Below are 21,549 nucleotides of genomic sequence, written 5' to 3' on the forward strand. Positions count from 1 at the left end.
AGTCAATCAAATTCTCCCTTGCTCTTATGTGCGTCTCGCGCTTTGCGTCTTCGTTTAGAAGTGGACTTGGTTTTACTTTTGGTATATTTTTCATTATGCTTCTGGTCGTATTTTTCAGCCTAATTGACACACACGATAACGATACACCCTAGTTTGATTTTAAAACTGTAACATAAAACTATCCCATCATCGCAGAACAAAATGGGATTTTTTTTTATCTGGCATAGGATTTTTTTTATTGATGAAGAACACTGGCTGAAAAACTCTTTTATTCGGTTTTCAATTTCATTTTGGAAAAAGTGAAGAATGAACAAAAATAATAGAAGAAATATATATGGCGGAATATAATATAATAGGAAATACATATATTCATAATAGTTGTTTTTGTTAATAACAAAAGAATTTTAAAGAAACTGTTCGGTCATCCTGAAAAAACCGATCAGAAGTATAATGAAAAATAAACCAAAAGTCGCGGAGTCTATTTCTTCGGTTAAGTATTATTTGCGTGTATAGTAACGTTTTTAAATTTATTCAAAAGTTTTCGTTGCACATTAGGGTGGGTCAAAAAAATCGAAACTCTTTTTTTTTATTTGGTACTCCGAAAAATCGATTGCTAGACACCTCGAAAATATACACACCAAATATGAGCTCTTAATATTAATGGGAAGGTCCTCCGCTTCGCAATTTTCCATTTTTACATCAAATGATTTTTTTAAAATCGACTTTTTAGCAAATTTTTTTACATATTCTTGTAGGAAATTGAACGCTCTACAAAAAAGGCCTTGTACATTTTTTTCGGTTATCTAGCCGTTTAATAGATATTTGAGGTCCAAAAATCGAGAAAATCTTTAAAAATTCGTTTTTTGTTCTTAATTTTGTAACAAATTGAAAAATTATAATAATTAAACACGCAAGACATATTCTTGTAGGAAATACATAGATTGTTCCACAAAAAAGGTCTTATTAACTTTTTTCATTAATCTAACCATTCTAAAGATATTCGAGGTCAAATTTAAAAAAAATTTATAAAAAATACTTTTCACTGAAAATTCATTATTTTCAAATTAACAAGGTATATTCTTGTAGGGGCTTAAACGTTCTACAAAAAATTACCTGAAATCAAATTGATTGCTTTAACCGTTTAAAAGATAATCGTATCTACTATGGAAAATTATGTTGCCATAGCATTAAATATTATTTTAGGGCCTGAAATTTTGTGACACATGTTGCCGAGCATTATGTATATTAAGGTGGAGCGATTTTATTTTAATTTTTTATTTTCGGATTGGCATAGTAATAAAAAGTTGCGGTTTTTATAAACGAACAAAGCTGTATACTTAAAATTTTTAAATAATTTCATTTTGAGGTGCCCCAAGCCCTCTGAATGCTTAAAAAGGGGACTTTTTGACCTTTAAATTAAATTGGGAAAAATAAAGTTCAATATTCACTTCACTTTTAATTGAGATTTCAATCAAAAATTTTAACAAAGGTGCGGTTAGTTGAAAACCTAGAATTCTTAAAGTTCGATGTTCATACTTTTCGTAAGATTTTTTTCTAAAAAAATATATTAAAAAAGTCAAGTAACTTATTTTTTTCAAGTTTCACACTCAGTGAAACATGAATTTAAAAGAAAATTTATATTGACCCTTATTTTTCCCCATTTAATTTAAAGGTCAAAAAGTCCTCTTTTTAAGCATTCAGAGGGCTTGGGGCACCTCAAAATGAAATTATTTAAAAATTTTAAGTATACAGTTTTGTTCGTTTATAAATAGCGCAACTTTTTATTACTACACTGAGCCAAAAAAACAACGTAAAATCAATGGAAACCAGTTTGAATCAATGGAAAATCACTACATTTTTAGCCTAAAGTGGAAAATGATTGAATCAAAGTAGCACACTTTAAATCTAAGTTGTTCACACATTAAAAAAAAATAAAAAAAAAAGTAAAACTGGCATCCGCTGGGGATCGAACCTGCTATACCTGGGTTGACAAGCTTGTGCTTTACCACTGTGCCATCTCACTTATAAAAATTCATGTGACAAACTGTAAGTTAAGCATAGGACGATCTTCAGAAAATTAATGAATATATTTTTCACCATTGATTCAATGTAGAACGTATTAAAAATTACTATCCGTTTTTTCTCTGGGTGTATGCCAATTCGAAAATAAAAAACTAAAATAAAATCACTGCACCCTAATGTATATTCATAAGGGGTAATATATCCAGATATAAGTAACATATTTATATCATATAAAAACTGCTCATTCGAATGTTATCAGCTACATGTTTATATTCATTCAAAGGAAAATCCAAATTTAAAACTATACAAACATCAAATTAAAGTATCTACGTACATACATTATGTATGTTAAGTGTATACCATAAAAGTTGTAAAAACCTACCCATGCCATCCTTTTGAATTGGTATAACGGATGGGTCTATATTTCCTTTATACGCAATTGGTGTTTTTAACACCAATCCGGGTCGACTGACAATTTCAATTTTTCGCGATTTTCTTTGATTTCTTGACTTATTAAGAGTTATTGCTCCTTTTTTTGTCGCCTCAGTTTTGATTACTCCAATAATGTGTTCAGTACCATCATATGAGTTGCTGTCAGTCATCATGGCAAAGTCATTTATATTAATAATTTCTTGTTTGCTAGCAAGACCAGCAATTTCATCGTCCTCCCTACTTTCACCTATTGCATCGAAAACCTGAGTGACATATTGTGTACCACCGTGCTCAATACTTTCGTCGTGATCAATAATTTCTGGATATCCTTGAAACGCGGTTGTCTGTAAAATTTGATGATTGCTACCTACTTGTGATATTCCATATAAGTCGTTAGCGTTTATGGCGGCGATTGAAGCCGTTTGCTGTACGCGAAGTGAAGCGGTTGTCACTTCATGAGGTGTTGCTCCTTGACCACTATACTCTCCGCCAACAACGCTCATCATTGGATTTATGTCCTGTTTAAGGAACACACAGTCGTCGATTTTTCAGTTTAATATAACAACGCATCAAGATACGTATATGCATTGTAAGCACATTAATGTAAACAACGTATGAAGTGCATGTTTAAAGTTGAATTCATTGTAAAGGGAAGGAACATGTGGGACATAAAAGAAATCAAAATATAATTAAATCAAAATATAAATACAAAAACCAAAATATAAATCAATCAAGTTATATTTATGTCGTTTTCGATTGACAGTCCGGAAGCGTCCGGAATCATTCAGAAGCCTTCTGAAAGTGTTTTATTCGCAACGAATATGACCGGCGGAACGCTTCGCAGAAGAGAAATTCTCATCTTGATTTCAAAACGGAATTCACTCAAAATCACCAATATTTAAATAATTAAACATCAAAACAAATTTTCTAGTAGAAAAGCAAAAAAAAAATATTTTATTATTCACCAATACAGGTATAAAACTTCAGAATTGAGTGGAAGCGATTCAAACTGTTTTATTGGATTTCAGAATGAGTTAATCCTTAAGTAAAACCAATCGAAAACGACATTACAGATTTTGAATAAAACAAAAAAAAGAACAAAAAAAAAATAGAATTTTAAACTTGCTTTAAACTTATATAAACTCGCATATTTTTTTTTTCATATATGTATTTTATTTAATAAAAGTATTTATTAAAAGATTTTATTTTTATTACCATTGCATTTTCTTGTTGAGAAATATCATCCATTACAGAAACTCCAACAGAAGAATGACTGAAATAAGATGTACCACCTTCAAGTGACAGCCGATCTGGGTTATACTGACTCATCCACATCATTTTAAGTTCAGAAGGATTCATTCTTTGTAAGTACGTTCTAAGAAAAAAAAAAATCAAATAATTTAAAAATATTAATTGGATTTCATTACGAAACAAATATATTTAGTGCTTGCATTAGAATATCTCAATACACCCAGCGGCAGTAGATATGCTTAATAAAACAATGTGTCTGTTTTCAGTGTTGCTCAGATAATTTTCATTGATAGCACTGGTTTACAAGGGTTTTGTTGCCGAAACAAAAATATACTTTTCTGAAGTATATATACGAATCAGAAGTCAGAAAGAACTAATCAGCTCCCGTTTTTGAGATATTACCGTTAGAAAATGCAAAAAAACGTTTTTTTCAGTTCTTCGGACCTTATTATTTTGTATAAGGAAAATTGTTTGAGCTTATTTAGTAACGGTTTCTATAAGAAACAATCTTTCGATACCTGTTTAAATCTTTTCAATATCTTTTGTATTGCCCGAGATATCTTAAAGTGAAGTAAGTGGGTTTTGCTTCATATATGTATCATAAAGAAGATAATGACGTTATAAAATTTATAAAAATACCAAAGAACTGAGGATTTCTCGGGCAGTAAGATAGATGTCGCAAAGATTTAAACAGATTTAAAAAGGTGGAAAAAGTTCTTATAAAAAACGTTACCAAATATGCTCAAACAATTTTCCTTATATAAAAAATAAGGTCCGAAGTACTGCACTTTCTAACGGTAATATTTCAAAAACGGGAGCTGATTAATTTTTTCTGACTTCGGATTCGAGTTCAGCACACCGAAAACCTTCAGAAAAGTATATTTTTGTTTCAGCAACAAAAAAAAATTTTTATTTTGGTAACCAGTGTAGTTATTGCTTATTTAATTCTATATTAATATTCTAAATAAAAACAACGATTTTCACGTTTTTAAATTGTATTTATTTTTTAAGTAATAAAAATAAAATGAAAAATATTCATATCTCAAAATTTGAAAAAAAAAAAACATCAATAATTCTATTAATTTGTATCGACTGAAGGTTTTATTTTGCGTTTTGGAACGTTTTCTTTATGAACGTCTAAGATTAAAGCTTAAACACTTAAGATAAAAAAAACTCCGAGTTTCTCTTGAATTTCTTTGTTAAAATTAATTCTAAGAAGATATGCTTCAAATATTTACCGTTAATTCATCGGATATGATGAACGGTAAAATTGTACGTCTAATTTACGCATGAAAGGTGGAAGATATATGCGAGGGTAAATTACTCTATCATTCGAATTCTATTTTCTTCCGTTTTCGAATTTTAGCTGTTCCGAATTCCGTATTCGAACACATTCTGTGGATTTATAGGTGTTCCGAAAAACGAAAAGATTTGCAATCCGACAAATGTTAGCGGTTTTCGACAAAAATGAAAATACATAAATCAATTATTTATAATTAAAAAAAAATTTAATTATTCATCAAAAGGGGAAAGCTTAACTTCAGCAGAAACAATTCCTACTAGTAAGTTATCTTATCGCGCAAATTTGTGAATTTCAGAACTCTCCTGCTCATATATTACATGATTTTATAATTTTTGATGAGGTGAGAAATTCAAAGGAAGAAACCCTTAACAGAAAAGGTAGACTTTTAACGGAAAACGGTGACAAAAATATGGCGAACTTACTTTTATCAGCGGTCAAGGGCAATCAGTAATTGACTATTGTGCAATATGTGGAGAGTGATGTAAATCAGTTGAAGACTTCCAGGTGCACTTGGCTAGTTTTTCAGCTCACTTTCCACTATTTGTCAAAATATGCTTCCACGAGAACATACAGCAGACGAAAGTAGATATTACTCGAAAACTCAGATGGTTTGAAAATAAAGCTTCTCGGTACAAATCTCTTTTGAATCAGCATTGGATTCTTTTCCCTCTTCAAGATGAGGAAAGCATTACAAGAGTAATTCACGCATCAGCTGTGTCTACAAGTAGTAGCTATACGCTCAATTTTAAAAATAAATGGTTTGATAAAAACTGTGTTAAACTTCGTAAGCTCTCGTTCAAGTAATTAAAACTCTTTAGAAGAACTAACTCGGTTGCGTTTAAAAATATGTACCTACACGCAAACAAAGAATTCAAACAATTATGTCACGAGAAAAAAAGGCTTTTTCTAAAAAATCTTGCAATGAACTTGCAGCACTCCAAAAATTCCAAAGAATTTTGGAATAATGTAAGAGAGTTAGGTGGGCAAAGTAGAAGTATGAAGATTTCTCTCGAAGCTGAGACTTTAGCTGCTCATTTTAAAACTCTATTGTCAGCGGAGGAGAATCTTCATACTTTTATTTTTGCGCTACAAAATGAAGTTGTATCTAAACTAGACTGTCCGATTTCTTGTGAAGAGCTTGATTCAGTTTTAAGGCCCCTGGTTGTGATGGCATTTTGGACTGTAAAAGTAACGACAAAATGAGTACCCGCATGTATACGTTACTTTTGATACTAGTACCCGCATCAATAATATCATTACTCGTTACTTTCGTATGTTTTGTATTTTTCGTATGTTTCTGTGTTTCGTATGTTTCGTTACTTTCGCATGCTTCGTATGTTTCGTACATTTCGTATATTTCATGTATTTGATACGTTTCGTATGTTTGGTATTTTAAGTATGTTTCGTACGTAGCACAGTGGCCCGTTTTAACTTTTTTGCTTGCAAAAAAGGTAAAAGGAAAGGAACCAATTCGAGTGAAACAGTGAGGAGAAAAGTTTTTTTGTTTTTTTATTTTTACGCATTTTATTTATTTTTCTTTATAGAAGAGTACATTTATAATGTATTTTAGTGATATATACAAGTCAAACAGTGGAAAAAGATAAAAGTAACAAATTAACATATAAAAAACACTAGATTTCTTTAAAACTATCACCTAAGTCCGGGGTAATTTGTAATAAACTCATCATTTCTGGAGAGTATTGTTCTTTTAGATCTTTTTGGTTTCTCACATGCCTTAAGGTAGAAATAAGTGTATCCGATGAGGTTGCGAGCATGTTAAATAGGTCTTCATTCTGCCGAATCCTTGAAACTTTGCACGTATTTTGATATCTGTACTTCTTGTAGTCTTTAATTTTGCACACTTGGGCTTCTTCTGACAGTTCTCCAAGTGGAAATGATTGATATTCGATGATATTTTGACTATGGACCAATATTTTGTGAAGAGTAGGCGTGAGTAGTTTTTCAGGATAATTTCAAACAAATTGTTATGCGATGTATCCATTTTAAATATTTTTTTTTTCAACTATGCAACTGCTCCTTTAAACTTTAAATGATAATTTCATCAAGTGTTTCATCTGTTTATACCTTAAAAATAAATACCAGCACTAAAAAATATTCGAATCCATTTATTACTTATAATTTTATGACATCCCATGAAAACTATCTGTCTATCTTTATATTAAAATATTAGAAAATTCTTAAATCCGGTAAAAAGCACTTATCAAATAAAGTACCTGAATTGAATTTAATGATATCTACCCAAAAACAAATGCATAATTAATTAAAAGTTTTATACGAGGTTTAAAAGAAATTAGCTATAAAACCCTTTCAAAAAAATTAGGTAGTAAATATACATAAAATATGTTTTTCCTTTTAAATAAAAAATCATGTTATTGAAATCCACCACACACAAAACAAAGAACTCTAATTTTCCAAGATTTTATTTTCACACATGAAAAAAAAAAATGTCGAAAAAATGACTGACCTTATCAAATCAAATCGCTCTAGCTCAGTTGGAAACAAAAATAAAAAAAAAACAGATTTTTTTTTCATAATAAAAAATTATTAACTTTGACTTGCTCTATAAGGCACACCAATAACCCAAATTGAAAATTTTTTCGAATACTCGAGCTCCCAACATTTGTGAATCCAGTGATCTAAAAAGTTTTTCACTATAGACTAGAGTGGAGCGTTTTTGGACTTTTCTTTCAGATCACTGCGTGCAACTCATGGTTTATGCCTTGTGTTCTTCTGAACATATTCTGATACTTTTTTTTTATTCGACAATGGAAAAATAAAAATCGGGAAGCCTCTGAAGAGTGCTCGTATTTCACGAAAATCGATATTTTATGAGGCGTTAGAACCCATCTGAATCGACTTAATCTTTTTCATTTCACTACTGCTCATAACTTATGCTGAGTGATCTCTAGAACCAGATCTGATCCCCTATTTTGAGTCGTTAATGGAAAAAACGAAATCGGGAAGGCTCCGAAAAATGCACATTTTCGCAAAAATTCAGATTTTTTAAATTGTATACAATTTTACAACTTGTTTGTATTTGCTATATTTGTTAGAACCTCATTGAACCTTATAAGCTATGGAGCACTCAAACTGAGAACTTTTCTGTAATAATGACGTCGTTTATGGGGGATTTAAGAAAATGCTACTTTGACATCCCCTGACCTATTTCAATAGAATTTTAAATTCTAATACTACCCTTAAAAACTTCGTTAGTAATTTAATTTTTATATAAAACACTAATCTTTGTAACTGCATTTAATTTATGTCGATATCTTATTTCAATCCTTACATATTTGACATTTAGGTGTTTCCATAATTCTTGCCCATACTAAAATCTTGCCCATGCTAAATTTTTATTTCGAAGTCAAAATGGCGTAATAATTATATCGTTTAACGATTTATTTTTATGAATTCAACATTATTAAAAACAAAAGTTTGTGTAAAACAAAAGATTGTATGGTATTTAAGAAAACCGTCTGCAGGTAAAGTTAAAAAAAATTAAGCATGGGCAAGAATTATGGAAACACCTAAATGTCAAATCACATTGGCTGCGGCGCGCGTGGGCATATTTTGGCCACATTGAGTTAATACCAAAACGTCTCTTTTAATATTTCTGTAAAAATTATCGATAACACAATGATCCTTGGTACTACTGTTTTTATCGACACAAAAGTAAAATCCAGATATATCTGGAGCATTATATGACTGCGTTAACAATACCGATACGAGATGCGAAATGCGACAAATTGTGTGTATCACTTTGCTTCGTATCTCATACATCGGATTTAGTATTGAAATTGGAATCGCGTCGTTACTCGTATGTTTCGTATCTAATATGTTTCGTTTGTTTCGTTACTTTCGTTTCGTAACAGTAAAGTAACGTTTCGTTACTCGTTACTGAAGTGAATACCCGTAACGAATACATACGATTTGCTACAGCTCTAATGGCATTCCAGTCGAATTCTTTAAAAACGGAACAGTACAACTGAAAAATTATATTGTGGATTATTTCAACAAGATATATAATAATCCTTGCGTTCCTTCTGGTTTTAACAAATCGCTTATTTTTGCAATATTTAAAAAAGGCGATGTTTCCTAAGCAGAAAATTATAGGGGAATATCTATTCTAAATTCTCTCAGAAAGATCTTTGACACAACTTTAACGATTTAACGATATTTTTATTGAACAGTAATAATAGCTTCGGCTATTTTAGGCCGAAGCCGAAAGTTCTGTTTATTATATCAAGCATCGTACTAGGTACTGGAAAAAATTTCAAATTTTGAAATTTTTGAATATCTAAGAAAAGATTGCAATTTTATCTCGGGTAGGTATTCAAAAATTTCAAAACAAATGTGTGCCATCATAGTAGCCGCGAACAAAATTTCAAATTTTGAATTTTGGAGGAGAATTCTTGACTTTTTTTCAACCTTAGGCTTCGGCCGAACATTTTCTTTCAGCCTAATAATTCTGCTTAGGATTCGGCTTCGGCTGAAAATCGACCTTCGGTTGGACACTAATTATATGTATATACAATTTGCTTAAAACTAGTTATCTAAAAATTTACATTGATTATATTAGTACTACGTTGGCACAAAAGGGGCCTAACGTTTTTACATTGTTTTGTTTTTTTTTTTTTAAGCTACATTAACAGTTAATTGTAATTGTGTTTGTTTTAAATATTAATTCTGCTGGCAGCTTCTTAACTCAGGTTGTTCAGGTCCGGTTGTCATTGTGAAGGTTGGATTAGAGAGGGGGTGAGGCTTTCAGCCACGATAGTGAGCTGATCCAGGATCAGCGTAGAAGGAGATGTTCTCTTCGTCGTTGGTTGATGTCAAATCCTAATCCAAAAGTTCCTTAGCTTCTAGGTACCGCTGGTTAGGCTGTCTTGGCTGGTTTATGACTCTTCCTATTATTGGGATTGGGATCCTTAAGATCTTCCTCTCCAGGATTGCTAACTTGTTTAGGTGGGATTTTGTCACCGTGAACCAGATAGAAAACAGTAGGTGATGATAGGCCTAATGAGCTGCTTGTACAGGAGAAGCTTTGTCTTTTGGCTAAGTCCGTTTCTTTTCCGCATAAGTGGATGAATGCGATGAAAGACGAAGTTGCCTTTTTTCAAAACGGCTGCTGCTTGAGGGTTGAATCGGTTCTTCTCATCGAATTGTATTCCCAGATATTTGACGTTATTTTTTGCTGAAATTTGTGTTCCATCGGGACGGCTTATCTTGATGTTCCTGCAGTTCCTGGCTGAGCGTTTTCTAGGATTTCCTGATGTGGCTGGTCGTCTAAAGTATATCAGTTCAGATTTGACTGTGTTGATTTTGAAGCCCCAGCGCTTATAAAACTCGTAAGGTCGTCTTATGTGGGCTTCCACTTTCCTTTCGTCTGCAAACAGGAGATTCTGGGCTAATTCTGGGTGTGGCTGATCGGATGTGTAAATATTGAAGAGGAATGGTCCTAGCTTCAATCCTTGGGCAAATCCGGCATTAATTGAATCATTTATTTGCAAAACATGATAAGTCCACTTTTTTTCAAAATTCGTTTTTTTGACTAAATTTGTACTCCAGGGATAACCACGTCTGTCTATAAAATATGAAGTATCTACTCCATCTATATCCGATTTTACAGCTTCGCGAAATATTTTTTTAGTATCAAAAACAGAATAAGTCCCGGACTTATCATCATTTGAAAATAAACAACAGCTTCTTTTTGTGTAAATGGTATATTAGATTAATGGCTGAAAATCTTAAGTTTAAAGCTACTTTAAAGTTAAATAAGCAGTCCGGACATTGTATTTTATTCTCAAATACAATTGTTTGATAGACTGGGGCTAAAAGCAAAATTGCATATCCATTTAAAAACTAATTTCACATCCGTTTATTATCAAAGTATGATAAGTCCAAAAGAGTTTTTATTTTTTATCTTTTGAGCTATCGCTCCAAAAATTAAAAACGAAACGGTATTTTGTAGCTAGGCAAGAGTTCTACAGAATATATTTTTTATAAATTTTTCTACGCATATCAAAAGAAAATATAACGTTTTTTTCTTCTCCTGAAAAATTTAAAATCATGGACTTATCATGTTTTGCAAATAAATGATTCAATTGTCCTCATTGTTGATTGGCTGTTTCCTAATTGTACAAAGAACGATCTGGAATGAAGAAAGCTGTAAATAATCTTGATTAGTGAAATTGGAAATCTTAGCTGGAAGAGTTTGTGAATAAGTCCTTGTATCCAGACACTGTCAAATGCTTTTTCTATGTCGAGAAAACATCCGACAGTGACTTGGTTTTCGTTTAGGGAGGCGACAACATCGTGTTGGAGTTTTAGGAGTGGATGGAGTGTAGAGTGTTTTTCCCGGAATCCGAACTGCATACCAGGCACTATGCAGTTGTCGCTGCAAAATGATTTCAGGCGCCTAAGTATAAGCTCCTCGAGTATCTTGCTCATATTGCTTATAAGTGAAATGGGCCTATATCCAGAGATGTCCTTGTTGTTTTCCTTCTCTGGTATGGCCACGACTTTAGCTTTTTCCATTTGCTGGGAAAGTAGCAATTGACAACCCAGTTGTTTAAGATAATTGCCAAGAAAATTATCGCTGAATGAGGTACCCTTTAAGAAAAAAATTAGAGATGTTATCTGGTCCTGTTGACTTCTTTTGATGGCTCCTTTGTAGAATTTCCTTTATTTCATCTGGGTTGGTAAGCTCGGAGTTGTCTGTGGGTTCGCTGGCAAGATTGTTGTCGCTGAATTGCCTGCTCTCAGTGATTTTTTGGGCGCGTTGCACTGAAGTGTTGACTTCTACTAAAAACTCAGAGTCCAGAGGCGGGTTCGGTTTGAATTGATTTTCAAAGCAGTCGGCAAACGCTTTTGCTTTATCTTCGCTATTTGTAACTTCGCTACTAGGTGTTGTGATGATGACTGGCATAGAAGGCTTCTTTCGGATAACACTGTTGATCTTCTTGAAAGTATCCGGACCTGGCTTGATTGCTTGGAGTCTCTTCTGGAGCTGGATATCGTTGAAGTGCTGTACTGAGTTCCTAAACATAGTGTTTACACAGTTGAGTTCGCTGAGTATAGTTTGGTTTTTTTCAATTTTTCAATTTTGTTTTTATTGAACTTATTATTTACAATTGACTTAAAATTAACTTATGTCTAAGATTCATTGATAGATACAAAATTTTGTTGGCACAGAGGGGGCCTAACCTTATACAATGACTAAGTTATAAAATATAAATAAATATTATACACGGATAAACTTAATTTAAAGTCTGCTGACTAGGTTGTCCTCGGGGTGTTCAGACCCGGATGTCCAGTTGTGGGGTTGGTTGAGTTGGGTTGGTTTGGTTGGCGTTAGCCACGGTAGTAAGCCGACTGGGTGTCGGCGTAAAAGTTAACTTCTTCGTTATCCATTGAAATTATGTTCTCAGCCAGTATATCCAAAGCGCAAAGGTACCTAGGTTCCGGATGTCGTTGTTGGGCTGTCATTCTTCTCATCAGTTGATTGGGATGGTTGGCGATATTTCCTACCAGTATTTTCAACGATTGCAGTAGATACTTGTCCAGTGGTATGATTTTTGCTTCCTCGTAGAGTCGCTTGTTGCTATAGTATTTCTGCCGCTGTCGGTCAAAGATGAGTCCAGTGCAAATCCTCAGTATTTTTCTCTCGAACATTTGTAGTTCCTTCATGGCTGTCTTGGAGATGGTAGTATAGTTTGGTATTTGCTGTTGTTGGTATTTAACTCCCTCTGGTTAATCCTTTGGAGCAGTTTCCTTAGCCGTTGTCTATGGTGGTAGATGTTCTGGATATATATGGGCAGATGTTGGTATTTATCTTTGGAAGTCCTTCGCTGTTCCTGATTTTCTAGGGCAGTACTGACAGCATTCTCCAAGTCGTCAATTGCAGCATCGATCTGATTGTTTTGAAGATTGCTATTCTCTGCAGGTAGAATGATTGCTCTGTCGATGTCTCTCTGAAGCCTTGGAACATCCAGCTTAGAATAGTTGATGAATCCTTCTTCTGGCTGGTTTGCGGTGAGGATCTGGTGTTGTAGATTTATTGAGAGGATGACTGCTTCGTGGTCTGAGTCACTAGTGAGTGTTGTGCAGATATAGTTTCTCCATTCTGTAAGAATGAATACTAGGTTTGAAGTTGCAAGAAAGAAGTCAAGCGTTGATGGTGTTCTCGGGAATGTGGGCTTAGGTTGAGAGATGATGACTAGGGAATGCTGTTCACTGTTATCGTCCAGCCGGTTGGCAATAGTATTTCCATAATTGTTGTTTTCGGTATCCTTCCATCGCTGATGTCTTGCATTGAAGTCGCCACCGATGAGTCCATATGTACTTCTGCTGAAAGTTTGGTTAAGGATTTGAAGATCGTGTCTTATTTCATTCAACCTTGCTGTGCATTTGTTGTAGATGCTGATAACGGTTAAAGGTTCGTCCATTTCGAGCTGGATTGTGATGGCGGTGGCTTCGAAGCATTTTAGGCCGGGAATTGTAACTTTTCGGGCACAGTAGGCAAATTTATTGTGAAGGTACAGAGCAGTTCCTCTCTTTCTTCTTTCTTTTTCAGGAAAAGGTTGAATGATGTTCTTTTTTCTAGGCTATATAAGATGCGCAGTTTTTGTAGGCGCATTAAGCGCTGCATAAGTCAAAGATAAAGGTGGCCAGGGCCACGTACTTCTGTTTTTCGCTTAGATAGTTGTAATTTTGGGGCACGGCGCTACGGGCTTTATTCATAACCGTAATTAGATCGGATCCAAACAGACGTTTAACCTCCTTCGTTAAGTTTTGTCCTGAGTAGTTTGCTCCATTAGAAGGTGATGGTGTTGCTACTGATGTCTTGTTTGGGTTCCTCACTGCTGGCTGAATCTGGGAAGTAGGTTTCATAAATGGATTTATTGTTGATTGTGGAACTGGGTTTTTTCTTGAAATAGCTGCAAAACTGATGGCTGGTTTGGTAAAGGTGCAAGCTGACTTCGTGACGAACTCTTGTTGGGCTTTCTTTTGGGTCAGAGCTTGTTTTTTCTCTTCTTGTTTCTTCTTAAGTGTGGGACATCCTCTGTAATTGGCTGGGTGTCCCTCGGTTTTTCAGTTGGCGCACCAAAAATCATGGGTAGAGTTGTCCTTGCGTGGGCATTCTCCTGGCAGATGGCTATCCTTGCACTTAACGCAGACGTAATTCATTCCGCAGTTCACTGCTACATGCCCAAAGCGCTGGCAGTTCCTACACTGGACTATGTCGTTGGCCTTGAAGCGCTTCCATTAAACTTTATGGTTCATGATACTTGTCTTTGAGTAAACTTCTGCAACATCGCACGTCTTGCTAAGTTCTACAACAAACCTCTTGAATTCTTTGTTGGAGGTCTTTCTTGACCTTTAGGAAGAAATTTTAATGATGGGCAGTCCTTCGATTTTAAGTTCCTCTTCAACTTCTATGGCACTGATGGTGAAGTGGATACCTTTCAGCAGCATCAAAGTTTTCCTGTCTTCTTTTGGGGTAAACGATAGGTTTTGGATTTTCATCACCTTCAAATAGTTCTTTATCTCATCGTGGTCTTTCCTTGTTGTTGTACTGATTATGGTTTTTTCGTGTTAAGGTTCTTCAGAGTAAAACCAAGCAGTTTTCCTTTAGCAGTTTTCCTTTTCCTACGTATTTCAGCAATGTTCCCAGAGAAAACTATGGTTGGTGGCATGGCACTCTTTTTTGTTGTATGGCTTGGAACTGCTACGGGCTTTACTTGAATCGGCACAGTTGATGATGTGGTCGCCTCCTTCGTTGTGGTTATTGGTGCCTCAGTGGGTTGAACACTTTGGTCGAGAACTTCAACAGAGGTGTCATTTTTCTTCTTTTTAGGGTCCTTCTTCTCTGGTGTTTTCCTCTTCACAAAAATATACTTTTCTGAAGGTTCGGTGTGCTGAACTCGAATCCGATATCAGAAACAACTAATCAGCTCCCGTTTTTGAGATATTACGCTTTGAAAATGCAAAAAACGTTTTTTTGAGTTCTTCAGACATTATTCTTTTGTATAAGGAAAATTGTTTCGAGCATATTTAGTAACGATTTCTATAAGAACTGTTTTCCATCTTTCGACACCTTTTTAAATCTTTTCAATATCGTTTGTATTGCCTGAGACATCTTTAAATGAAGTAAGTGGGTTTGGCTTCATATATCAATAAGGAGATAATGACGTTTTAAAATTTATAAAATATGCCAAACAACTGAGGATATCTCTGGCAGTAAAAAAGATATCGGAAATATTTAAACAGATTTAAAAAGGCGGAAAATAGTTCTTATAAAAACTGTTACTAAATATGCTCAAACAATTTTTCTAATATAATAGAATAAGGCCCGAATTACTGCATTTTCTAACGGTAATATTTCAAAAACGGGAGCTGATTAATTTTTTCTGACTTCGGATTCGAGTTCAGCACATCGAAAACCTTCAGAAAAGTATATTTTTGTTTCGGCAACAAAAAAAGTTTAATTTTGTTAACCAGTGTTATCAACGAATACTAAATCCAATATACGGTTTAATAAGTTTGGTATATTATTATGTTGCAATAAGTTAAACTGACTGTAAAAATCGATTATAAAACTTTCAATCAATTCAATTTACATCAAAAGGAATTAAACATTTTTCATCAGCATCAAATTTCTTATTTACATTTCCAATATTGTAATCTCCTAGACATATAAAATGATCACTAGAATTCATGGATGATAACAAAGAACGCAGTTTCCAAATGTAAGTTATATAAATCTAAGAGCTTCCAGGTGGGATGTAGCTTGCAGAGATATATAAGTTTATATTTTTTTTTAATGTTTACTTTAACAATTATTATTTGATCAATATCATAAAAATTTGCAAAATTTTGATTCGATAACAACTCGATTTGATTAGATATAAAACTAGCCCGAACGGCAATAATAATCCCACCACCCCGATTACAACCAGTTTTAAATGAACAACGGTCTTTTCGATAAATGGCATATTGATTACAATCGAAAAATTCTGTTGTGAGGTGACTATCATTAAGCCAGGTTTCAACTAATACTATTATTTGATAATCATGAGAAGCAAAATACAAATACAAATCGTTTAATTTATAGTGGAGTCAAATTAGCTTTATACCTCGGAATCCAGGGAAAGTCGATGCATCTGAAAAACGAGTATAAGGCTGCATTATAAAAGGGTCAAATAAGAAAGTTAAAAAAAAAAATTTCACCGCTCTCGATTACAACAGTTTTTATGGACCGTTTACTGTCATTCCGTATGCAAGCGTCAATCGGAATTGCTGTCTCATTTTAGATTTTGATCAAACTTTGTAGGGATGTTCTCTAGGACTGTAAGGAAGCAAATCCATGATGATTTAATTTTAAGTTGCGTGGTTTCCCCGCTACCCGCATTCGAACTTTTTCAGAAGGTCATTTTTATGTTATTATAGCTTTGCGTCTACTAAAGATATCTTTTTGTTTGAAACGCCATTTTAAAGCTTAAGAGTAGTAATTTTTGAATATATATTAAAAAATTACGTAATAATTATCCCTGAATTAAAAATAATATTTGAAAAACTGGTAATTTTGCTGATTTTTCATGGTTTTTGACTGGCTCCAGAACCTTGGCTATTATATGTAGGAAGCTTATACTTACCAAATATTAAATATAGATATTTTTCAACAAAATAAATCTAAAATGAACTCGATGGCTGTACTCCTTATGCAAAAATTTTAAGTTCAAAGTTTTGAGTTTTTTGAAAAAATATTTTTTTATACTATGATTTTTTACGATTTGACTAAAGATAGAAACATGAAACTAACAGTGTGTTAAGTTGAAACTTTTAACTTTAAGTCCTCTAAATAAAATTGTGTTATTTTCATATCTTCTTATTGTACCACTTGTTTGAAAATTCGCAAAAATGCTAAAAAGCCAAAAAACCCCTACTTAAGGCTATGATTGCACTATGTTTGACATAAGATAGAAGCATGAAATTAATAGTATGTTTAGTTCGTACTCTTAGCTTAACACACTGTAAGTTTCACATTTCTTCGTTTAGTAAAATCGTAGAAAATGACAGTATAAAAATTACCTTTTTTAAAATACTCAATACTTTGAACTTAAAATTTTTACATAAGGAGTACAGCCATGGAGTTCATTTAAGATGTATTTTTTTGAAAAATATCTATACTTAATATTTGGTAAGTATAAGCTTCCTACATATAATAGCCAAGGTTCTGGAGCCAGTCAAAAACCATGAGAAATCAGCAAAATTATCAGTTTTTCAAAAATTATTTTTAATTCAGGGATAATTATAACGTAATTTTTTAATATATATTCAAAAATTACTATTCTTAAGCTTTAAAATAGCGTTTCAAACAAAAAGATATCTTTAGTAGACGCAAAGTTATAATAACATAAAAATGACCTTCTGAAAAAGTTCGAATGCGGGTAGCGGGGAAACCACGCAACTTAAAATTAAATCATTATGGATTTGCTTCCTTACAGTCCTAGAGAACATCCCTACAAAGTTTGATCAAAATCTAAAATGAGACAGCAATTCCGATTGACGATTGCATACGGAATGACAGTAAACGGTCCATAAAAACTGTTGTAATTTTTTTTTTTTAACTTTCTTATTTGACCCTTTTATAATGCAGCCCTATACTCGTTTTTCAGATGCATCGACTTTCCCTGGATTCCGAGATTTTACAAATTTTATGTCTAATTTGACTCGACTATTAGTTCTTACTCCACCAGCATTTTTATAATATATACCGAGTGAACTACTAGTCTGTACATCAAAATTAGCATCAACATCAATAGCAACAACAGCATAATCAGCATCAACAGCATCATCGGCATCAACAGCAATAACATCATAATTAACAAGAGAGTTATCTTTATTGGCAACAATAATAGCATCAGCAGCAGGAACATCAGAAACAATATTATCAACATCAGAATTATTGACATTAGCATCAACAGCAACAACTACATCAACAGCATCGGCAACAACAACATCGGAAATATTTGTTAATTTATGAGCTAAATCTTTATATGAGCTTCGGGTGGCGCATCGTTTTTTGGTCTATAACACAGGTCAACAAGAAATTTGTGCTTGGGTTGTAGGCCAGTCATTATGTCGGAAAAAACGGCTTAGAAATGCAAAATGACCGAGAAAGCTAAACTTTGGATATGTTGTAGAGGATGCTTAAAAAAGCTTAACTTTAAGTTTTCGACCAAGATTTCCTATGAGCTTTTTCCGCCACTTTTTGACAATAACTCGGCTATCTGACGAGATGCGAAAATTTTACAAGGAGCTTTTTTGTAGCTTTTAACGAGTTATACAATTCATGCATACACATTCAATCTCTATATTATTTAGTTCATCACCACCCCTTTCCCCCAATTAGCTTGTGGGCAATTTATTTTTCCCCTTTCATATACCATTTATCCTTAATTTTCCAACCACCCATATGCTGCTAATAATTTTTTTTATTTTTAAAAATTATTGGCACTGATCTAATTGCAATTTTGATTAACTAAATAATATAGAGATTGAAGCAAATTACAAAATGCACAATCAACACAAAAAGCCGGTATACTGTATTTACAAAATTGGGGTTACAAAACAGTAACACATACACTGATATAATAATATAAAATTAAAAAAAACATGAATGATTGTTTTTTTTACAACCGAACGGGCGGCTTGCTTGCTTGGTGGGTGCGGACTAAACGGCTTTGCGGCCGGCTGGAAGTCGTAATTTTTGTCCAAAAAAAAATATAAAAATACGACATTGTAGGTCTGAATGTGGTCTACAAATTTTATTTTAATAATTTTTTCGATATTCATCACCCAAAAATAGATTATGTCAAAAAACAAATGGCATGTCCTAAATTTTTGACCTTTTTAATCGATATCTCGAAAACGGTTCATGATACACAAAAAATGTGTATGCATGAATTGTATAACTCGTTAAAAGCTACAAAAAAGCTCCTTGTAAAATTTTCGCATCTCGTCAGATAGCCGAGTTATTGTCAAAAAATAGCGGAAAAAGCTCATAGGAAATCTTGGTCGAAAACTTCAAGTTAAGCTTTTTTAAGCATCCTCTACAACATATCCAAAATTTAGCTTTCTCGGTCATTTTGCATTTCCAAATGTATATAATGACTGGCCTATTGTGACTATGAAATTATGATAGATATATTGATACTCATCTGGAAAACATTTATTTTTTTTGTATTTGCTTTTGAAGTCAGCAGAGCAATTTCCGATTTACAAAAATTGTCGTGCGTAATTTTGGCTAAAACTGAGAACGACTTAACTGATTGGGCTGATTTTTGTTTTGTTTTCTTCATTTTAATGCTGTTTTCATATTCATATTCAGAAAAATAAAAAAAAGGGAAATTTAAGAAAAAAAAATTAAATCGAAGTTTTCGTTTTGTTCGAATTTTTATCAAATGAGAGCTTGAGGCATTATTTGATACCTTCTATTTTCAATATTTATGGTAAATGGTATTTTCATTATACAAAAATAACTGCTTACACTAACTGTATCCAAACTGTAGCCAAACTAGTTTATATTGAAATTCTTTATTTATTGAAAAATTAAATTAATTTGTTTGCATAGTATTTTTTATTATTTTGTTGCATATAATAAAGTTAATTTATTCCTTCATCAGATTTAAACAACTTCTTTTATTTAAACAAATAGGAGTTTTTATTTTATTCTTTAATATTACACAAAGTGAACATGTAGAGCAATAAGAGTCGACTACTTAAAAGACTAACTTAAACAATAAGAACACTTAGGATTTACGATCTAAATAATACGATCTATCGATCATGATCTCTTTTAAGAGATCATATTGGATAGATAACAAATAATGCCTAATTTAATAAACACTCTTTTTGTTTGCGCTGCAAACAACAAGAGTGCCAAAACCAATTGCTTGCCTTGGAGAACCTTAGGTTTACTTTATTATATGACACCTCCCTGGGCAAGAATTTTTGGTCCCCAAAAATGATAAACAGTTATTATTTTGATATTTTAACATTACTTAAAAAAAAGAAAGAACAAAATAAACGAGAATTTTTTCAAAGCATTATTTGCAACATAAATACAGAATATTTTTAACATATTTACATTTATACATAATTTTTTTCAAAATTTTAATTTATTATCATGTTACAGTATTTGTTTTTTATATTTTTTTTTATTTTGTAATTATTTTTTCTTTAGAAAAAAAAAACGTAAATAAATGTTTCATACTTTTTTTTTTTTATGAAAATTTTGTTACCAGTTCTTTTAAACCTAAAAATATAATAGTTTTCTTAACTTAGTACCTAGAATTTAGAACTTTATACTTTATTTTTAAATTGAAAGAAAAATAATCTTTTTCTTAATGGAATTACAAAATGTATTTTTTTATTGTTCTTTTTCTTAAATCTTCACATTATTAATTAACTTTTTTTTTATTACATTTGTCGCTAATTGCGTTTTTTTTTTTTCAGTACAACTTAATAATTTAAATGAAACTAATACAACCACTTCAAACATTCCTTCTTTTCAATGACTGAATATTAAATATTAAATACCTATGTATTTATATCAGAATTTTGCAAATTGTACTATTTTAAAAGTTGCAGTTGCAACTTACCCTTATTTTCTACCCATCTAATAGCATTCACTGTGTTACCAGCCTTAATATTATGAACCTGAACGCGACCTCTACGTCAAAGTGACATTTCTGTCATTTTGACAAACGAAGAGATAGAGAAAAAAAAGGAAACAATATGTCTACCAAACGTTTATTTTCGTGATTTGAATCGTGTGAAAAGTTCATTTGAAATTATTTTGTAAAGAGAAATTACAAAATAATAGAAAAAATAACATGTGTTTATTAATAAAATACCAGAAAATTGATTGCAGAACTATTGGATACAAATGGAAACAAGAAAAACAGAAGAAATTACATAAATTGTGCTCGTTCAATGGATTTGCAGTGTTTGAATTCGGTAAAATAATTGTTTTTAGATTCTAGTTTTTGTGTTGATGCTTATATAAGCGTTTCAATTGTTTCTTATGGTATTTTATATTTCGTTTAGTGGTCTTATCAATAGTGTAGTTTCCCTGAGTCGTGAATTGATTTAATTTTTTATATTTTGGTTTACTTTTCACCACTGTTCTGTTTTGGACAATGTTTGAACATCTGTTCGATTCAAGAATTGGATCTTTGTTGTTTTTATTGACCCTATCTTCTTTTTGGCTTTGGAATGTGTTCGCATAAGTTTCGATTTCTTGTTTTGAAAGATTTTTATTAATGAAATCTAACGGCCTTAACTTTGTCGTGGAGTGTAGTGTCGAGTTATAAACAGTTACAATCTTAAACAGTTTTTCATCTAAATCCGAGGAATCTTTCGAAGCATTCATAATACGAAGGTGTTCATTAAATGTACCATGAAGCCTTTCAATATCCGCATTTCCCGTTTTGAGAGATGCAGTCGTTCTA

General features: G+C 32.5%; 1 protein-coding gene across 3 annotated transcripts in view; it reads right to left on the reverse strand.

Moving 5' to 3' along the window:
* Positions 1-21,549, reverse strand: part of LOC129907265 (polycomb protein Sfmbt-like) — a 215,374-nt gene that overhangs the window by 158,311 nt on the left and 35,514 nt on the right. For all 3 annotated transcript variants that reach the window (XM_055983384.1, XM_055983385.1, XM_055983386.1), the window contains exons 2-3: positions 3,670-3,829; positions 2,405-2,972 (exon numbers count right to left, since the gene is read on the reverse strand). In XM_055983384.1, coding sequence (XP_055839359.1) covers positions 2,405-2,972; positions 3,670-3,829 — 728 coding nt within the window. The remainder of the gene's footprint in view (positions 1-2,404; positions 2,973-3,669; positions 3,830-21,549) is intronic.

The sequence above is a fragment of the Episyrphus balteatus genome, chromosome 1 (assembly GCF_945859705.1).
Source record: "Episyrphus balteatus chromosome 1, idEpiBalt1.1, whole genome shotgun sequence".
NCBI lineage: Eukaryota > Metazoa > Arthropoda > Insecta > Diptera > Syrphidae > Episyrphus > Episyrphus balteatus.